Genomic DNA, 6892 nt, shown 5'->3' on the forward strand with positions numbered 1-6892 from the left:
CAAAAAACAAAAACACCAGCCACTGAAATGCTGACGCGTGGAATCCTTTTGGTCCCGGTTTATCTCACCAACCGGGACCAAAGGCCCCCCTGCCTGGGCTGCCCGCAGCGGCCACATGGATGCCCATCTGTCCCGGTTCGTGTAAGAACCGGGACTAAAGGTGGGAGGCATTAGTAACAACCTTTTAGTGCCGGTTCAAGAACCGGGACTAAAGGCCCTTACGAACCGGAACAAATGCCCTGTTTTCTACTAGTGGAATGCATCCTCTACATGGCAGGCCATCCAGTATGGTCTTAAGCTCTTGAAGAAGGGAATCGTGTGGCATGTCAGAGATGGTCAGAGTATTCGTATTTGGCGTGATCACTGGCTCCCTAGTGAGCCATCACACCAACCCATCACTCAGCAAGGAACATGCCGCCTCCGGAGAGTGGCAGAGCTCCTAGACGAGTTCGGCGCGTGGCGCATGGACCTACTTCGACGCCACTTCCTCCCCGCCGACATTGACACCATCACACGCATCCGCACATCGCCATGTGTCACCGACGACATCATCGCATGGGCGCCGGAGAGGAACAATATCTTCACTATTCGCTCCACCTATCGCTTAGCCATGGACGAGCGCGAGCGTCCATTGGCAACCGCCACGAGCAGGGCACCGGATGGTCGTCGCACCATCTGGAAAATCATATGGGGGGTGCCCTGCTCCTTCTAAGGTATGCGTGTTCGCATGGAGAATTGTTTCAAACTCCCTCGCCACATGGGCAAACAAATTTTCCTGCCACCTCGAACTTACTGATGTTTGTCCCCTATGTGGTGTGGAACGAGATGACGACTTCCACGCGCTGTGCAGGTGCCCACTTGCCAAGGAACTGTGGCATGCCATGGCGCAAGACTGGCAAATACCAAAGGTGGAGTCCATCTGTAACAACGGACCGGAGTGGCTCTTCACACTCCTGGACCCTCTGACGAAGACGGCACGCATGGTGGTTCTTATGATCATGTGGCGGATGTGGTATATCCGCAACGAGATCACACATGACAAGGTGCCACCGCCCACAGAAGCATCCCGCAGATTCCTTCTCGGATACATTAATTCGCTACTGTGTATACAACAATTCCCTCAAGCTAATATGGAGACACTACTAGGGAAAAGCCTAGCAGTAGCGCGAGTTTTGGGTGTATCAGTAGCACGGGCGCCCGCGCTACTGATACGGCACCACAACTAACTTATAGCAGTAGCGTGTGTTGACACACACTACTTTTATACATGGTTAGTTGTAGCGTGCATTGCAGTACAACGCTACTGCTAATTATCTGTAGCGGGTCTTATACCCCGCGCTACTACTATTACTTTCAAAAACAAAAACAAAATCTCGATCCTATGCGTGTTGTCAATGGCAGCAGTGGTTCGATCTAGCGACGGTTGGGGTCGCCGGTGGCATGAATGGACAGCGGCAGACTAGATCCGGCGGTGGCTGTTGGAGAGGGCCTGTTTCTATGGAAGAGAAAGGCAGCGGCATGGGGTTCCTCTTCCCGACCATGCCAGATAGCTCCTGGTTGTCCATGGCGACGACCTGCACGGGCATGGACATGGGAGGGTGAGTCAAACTAGAGGGAGAGAGAGAAAAGGAAAACAGAGGGAGAGAGGAAGCAGATGGAGGGAGCAGCGGGGCTAGTCACCTGTGGTGAGGTGCTCCGGTGTGGTGGCACGAGGCGGCGGCCTCCTAGACGCCGGTGGAAGACCGGCGAGCTTCTAGACGCCGGTGGCGCGAGGCGGTGGCCTCTTTCCGCGTCATGAAGGAGGAGGGGTGCATGGGCAAGAGGAGGGGCGCATGGGCGCCATGGAGGAGGAGGGGCGCATGGCTTCTTTCGAAAATCAAGAGTGGTGAGAGCGTATTGAGAGAGTGGCGGAAGAGAGGAGGGATTTGGGGGAGGAGATGGGGATTTCAGGGCTGTTAAAAAACCCTGTACTTAGTAGTAGCGAGGGGTATAAACCCGCGCTACCACTATGACATTGTCCCGGGGGCACGGTAGAGACCACTTAGTAGTAGTGAGGGTTATAAACCCGCGCTACTACTATCAACTTAGTAGTAGCGAGGGTTATAAATTTGTGCTACTAGTAAGTAGCAGCCGCGAGGGTTATAAACCCTCGCTACTAGTAAGTGTCTGCCTATAAGCTTTTCCCTAGTAGTGAGAAAGGGAAGATGGTGCTGCATGAGGGAGAGCGGACCACTCAAAAGCAGGAGGCGGCATGCTTCTACGGGACGAGAGAGGTGAAATTCTATATACAACGTGTAGGGAGATGCATGCATGCGACAATGGTCTTCACGCGGAGCTAGCAGCATGTAGAGAGGGCCTAGCGTTGGCCCTGCACAGGACAAATTTGCCGATCATGGTGGAATTGGACTGTGCAAAAGCCGTGTCGATGATTACAGCACCCTTGGAGAACCGGTCGCAGCACCGCATACTTGTTGAGGAGATCCGACGGATGATGGCAGATGACTCGAGGGAGATTTCTTTTACTCATACTAGTTGACTCGTTGCGCCGAATGGCGAAGAGACCCGCTAAAACCATGTTGTCCATGAAACTATTTTGTAAGGACATATTCGATATTGGTAGTAGAAGTTTGAAAAAAATGTATAACATGTACTAACCAGCTAAGGAAGCATTGTTTTAGTTGAAAATATGGTTATCACGATGAAAAATCTAAGTTAAAAAAACATATTTGTATAAAATGTATAGACCAGTTAGGGATGTATATTTTAGCAGCACCAAACTTTTATTTTTCTTGTGCATGAAATAAAAAACTCTTTGCGTTGTGCTTAGCCGAGCCCACGAACAATGATGTGTGTGACCCGTTGCGCCAAATAGCATAGAGGCCTACTGAATCCATGTACACATTGAAAATACGAATAATGAAGTGTGTGACCCGTTGCGCCAAATAGGGCCTGCTGAATCCATGTACACATTGAAAAAAAATTCCATGCTTGCCTTGACCCGACCAGGCACCATCGACCAACAAGAAACGCAGCGAAATCGAGGAACGCTCGCGAGAGTGGGTCCACATAGAAATTGCAAGCTTAAAAACAACGATATATTCAAAAGAAGTACCTTGATAGGAAATTATGCCTATTGCTATACCACAACTTGACAACATTAATGTAAATATATACAACCAATTCATACGTCCATAATAGAATCAAGTAACATGGATCCCACAAAGAGTTTCAGCTTTAGAGCAGAATACTGATCTATCTTTGTCCTTGTATCCTTTTTTCTTCTCCAAACTCGAGTGTGATGCATTTCTCCTATTCATGTATCGTGTGCTTCTCCAATGATTCATTCCAAGGGGATGATGGAATCTCCAGATTCAGAGAACTTGAAGTACGTTTGGGGATATTCTGGCACATCTTCACCAGTTTCAATGATGAGATCCCCTTCCTTCCGACGATTTGCCAAAGGGCGAGATCCACCACCCTTTGCATGAGTTGCGAAATATTCAGGTTCATCAAACACTTTTGGACTCATGGACTCTTGTAGCTTCCCATCAGCGAATTCACTTACTTTCAGAGTGTAAGGCAATTTAGCCTTGTTGACACGGTGGACCATCCGAACAGTGTCCTTGAATACATCAAACCGGCGAACCATCTCATCATGGTCACGCTTCTGGTTCAAAGTGTTGCACCAGCGCAGATACAAGGCCCACAGGGCTTCCTCTGACTCAACGTCCTCGTCTGAAGGCAGAATTTTCACCTTACCTACAGATGCAAGTCATTTATATGTCATGAGAAAAGCTGTCAAAAATTGAAGTTTGCCTTGTGTGATACATGATCCACAAATTTTAACCTCCAAACATATGAATGAGCTGGGAAAGATGTGCTCCATCCATTCACAACAAAATGCTATATAATAAATACAGTACATACAAAAAAATGTTGACTTAAGATGCACCGGTAAATCTCAAAACAAAGATATCATATGCTTATTGATTAAGCAGCAGAAGTGATAGGTTAGCTTACTTGTAGGAGTAGAGTAAAGTAGCTAGGCTACTAGAGTTAAATCGTTCGGACATCTAGATGAACAAGGAAAATACATATTGATTCGGTTATTACCTGGGAGGGGGGTGAAGGAAGCGGGCGACGACATTTCGTCCGGTGGTGCGTCGGTGGAGATGGGTGTGTTACCACCGGTGCCGCTGTGGAAGGAGAGGCGGCTCCTCAGATCTGAGGGGGCTGATCGAGCCGCTGTCACCGGCGCTGCCCACCGACCAGCCGACGCGATCTTGCTGGCGGCGCGAGCAAAGTCACGGGAGGCCCTCAAGAGCATGGACTCCATGCCGGGAAACGAGACGATGGCTCTGGCCTCTGGATGTGGATGGCGGCGTCGGTGGTGGGGAAGGGATGTGGGTGGGGGGAGGGCGCCGCTCCGCTTCTCCTGTTTCCTTTATATAAGCGAGCGTTAGGGTTCCGGGATCTGAAGAACTCCAGAAGCGTCTGGTTAGGACCTCCGGTGGCACGGCCCATCAGCTCGCTCGTATGGCATTTTCCTTTTGCGCAAGTTGACACAGCTTGGCCCAGTAAAGCCCTCGCTCGGCGCGAGAGCGCTATCTCTACTCCAAATGACCCGCGTTTTATTTTTGTCTGATTTTTTTACGTCTGGCTTTTTTTCGTTGGGTTTTTTTGTCTCACTTTTCACCATCCCTTCGCACTGGATTTTCTTCCTCCATTAATTTTTTTTTTCAAATTTCATTAAAATGTGAGATCTTGTTTCTTGGCAGGTGCTGCTTTAATTCAACCACATAAATAATAGGTATTTAAGAACTCAAAAACCATATCATATACTTATGTGAGATCACCTTCCTAAAAGACATACATACGATTTTTCTCGATAACCTTCCAAAATAAAATCATAATTTTCCTAATACAAGAAAAAATAGCATATCTTTTTTTGTTATGAGCGTACGCATCCGTGCGCACTTGCACAGGGACTCCGTGCGCGACACCATGTAGGACACCGTGGTCAGGCCTGACGCTGGCGTGATGCCCATGAATGCCAGGGTGTAGATCATGGCGTACATGTACACGCATTCGTCGTCGCTGTCATATTATATTTCTTGTCAGTCATGGAAAGAATCAGATATGTCGGCGTTCTGGAAACGGGGGTCCCCAAACTTGCCTGCCTGCAGCCCGCGGCGTGGCTCCACCAGTGGCCCAGTACGGCCCATCTTCGTCACCCAACACTCAAGACCCTCGCAAGGGACCGAGCCTCGCGGGGCGGATGACACAGGGCCTCCTCAGGAACAGCCTCGCCAGGCAGGCTCGCGAGGAGGCGGAGAGATCAAGGCAAGGGGTACCTCGCGAGGTTCCCGTGACGCAAGCCATGACGACCAAGGCCAGGCGGGCGCCAGCGCGCGCAGTGTCCTCTTTTCCCCTTTGGTGCTAAGGGGGCAAGCTCAGGCGCGGAGTACCGAGGCATCAGGCAAAGATTTCCATATCGGTGCAACAAGACCAAGACCAGCAAGACGGCAGGGCGGAGGTCATCGTTGAGCCCAAGAAGGCGTCACCACCAGCGCCTTTGACAGGCGAAAGACCACCTTTAGTCAGGATAGCTTGTACTTGTTGTCCCCTTTCAAATTGGCCGTTGTTGGATCCTTCCCGCTCAATATTTAGGAAGAGGACCAGGGCCTCTATAAATAGGACTAGCCACCACAGTAGGGGAACAGATCAATTCCTCCCCGAGCAAACCACCAAGCACAAGAACACCTCTCCTCAGGAGGCTGTTCTTCCCTTGTACTGTTCATCATCAGCCTAAGAGGCAATCCACCATCACCACACAGGAGTAGTGTATTACACCACAACGGTGGTCCGAACCTGTATAAATCTTGCGTCTCTTGTGTTGTGAGTTCATCGAGTTAGCTTAGGGATCGCGGTGAGGCTAAGAGCGTGATTCGATAGGGGGAAATCTTCGTGCGCACCCCAGTGTACGTACCTCAAGGGTTTTGCCGAAACCCGAAATCCGACATTTGGCGCGCCAGATAGGGGTGCGCCGAAGTCTTCCTTCCGCTGATCCGCGTCCCATCGCTTAGTTGCATCCATGTCCGGCGACCCGATGACCAGTGCCGACCACTGGGCTGCCTGGCCAGCCCGAGCTACGTCGCCTGCCCAAGAAGACCTTAACCCCACGCCCCAGGCAACCCGCGCACCACAGAACGCTGCGGGGCACGGGAGGCGCAGTCACACGATAACCCATAAGTATAAGGGATCACAACAGTTTTCGAGGGTAGAGTATTCAACCCAAATTTATTGATTCGACACAAGGGGAACCAAAGAATATTCTCAAGTATTAGCAGTTGAGTTGTCAATTAAACCACACCTGGATAACTTAGTATCTGCAGCAAAATATTTAGTAGCAAAGTAGTATGATAGTAATGGTAACAGTGGCAAAAGTAATGATAGCAGTTTTGTAGTAATTGTAACAGTAGCAACGAAAAAGTAAATAAGCGAAGCACAATATGTGAAAAGCTCGTAGGCATTGGATTAGTGATGGATAATTATGTTAGATGCGATTCCTCATGTAATAGTTATAACATAGGGTGACACAGAACTAGCTCCAGTTCATCAATGTAATGTAGGCATGTATTCCGAATATAGTCATACGTGCTTATGGAAAATAACTTGCATGACATCTTTTGTCCTACCCTCCTGTGGTAGCGGGGTCCTAATGGAAACTAAGATATATTAAGGCCTCCTTTTAGTAGAGTACCGGACCAAAGCATTAGCACATAGTGAATACATGAACTCCTCAAACTACGGTCATCACCGAGAAGTATCCCGATTATTGTCACTTCGGGGTTGTCGGATCGTAACACATAATAGGTGACTATAGACTTGC

General features: G+C 49.3%; 1 protein-coding gene across 1 annotated transcript; it reads right to left on the minus strand.

The window, feature by feature from the left end:
* Positions 1-3077: 3077 nt before the first annotated feature.
* Positions 3078-4429, minus strand: LOC119311701. The gene is made up of 2 exons (XM_037587387.1): positions 4114-4429; positions 3078-3759 (listed from the first exon to the last, which is right to left on the minus strand). The coding sequence occupies exons 1-2, from the start codon at positions 4334-4336 to the stop codon at positions 3341-3343; spliced, it is 642 nt and encodes a 213-aa protein (XP_037443284.1). The 5' UTR covers positions 4337-4429; the 3' UTR covers positions 3078-3340.
* Positions 4430-6892: the final 2463 nt, after the last annotated feature.

This window comes from Triticum dicoccoides, chromosome 5B (assembly GCF_002162155.2).
Source record: "Triticum dicoccoides isolate Atlit2015 ecotype Zavitan chromosome 5B, WEW_v2.0, whole genome shotgun sequence".
NCBI lineage: Eukaryota > Viridiplantae > Streptophyta > Magnoliopsida > Poales > Poaceae > Triticum > Triticum dicoccoides.

Bases quoted from the DNA above. Each gene is read 5' to 3' on its own strand.
- LOC119311701 (XM_037587387.1), bottom strand. From the start codon at position 4,336: ATGGAGTCCATGCTCTTGAGGGCCTCCCGTGACTTTGCTCGCGCCGCC. The intron at 3,760-4,113 runs GTAATAACCGAA...TTGCATCTGTAG, and splicing joins TTCCTTCACCCCCCTCCCAG to GTAAGGTGAAAATTCTGCCT.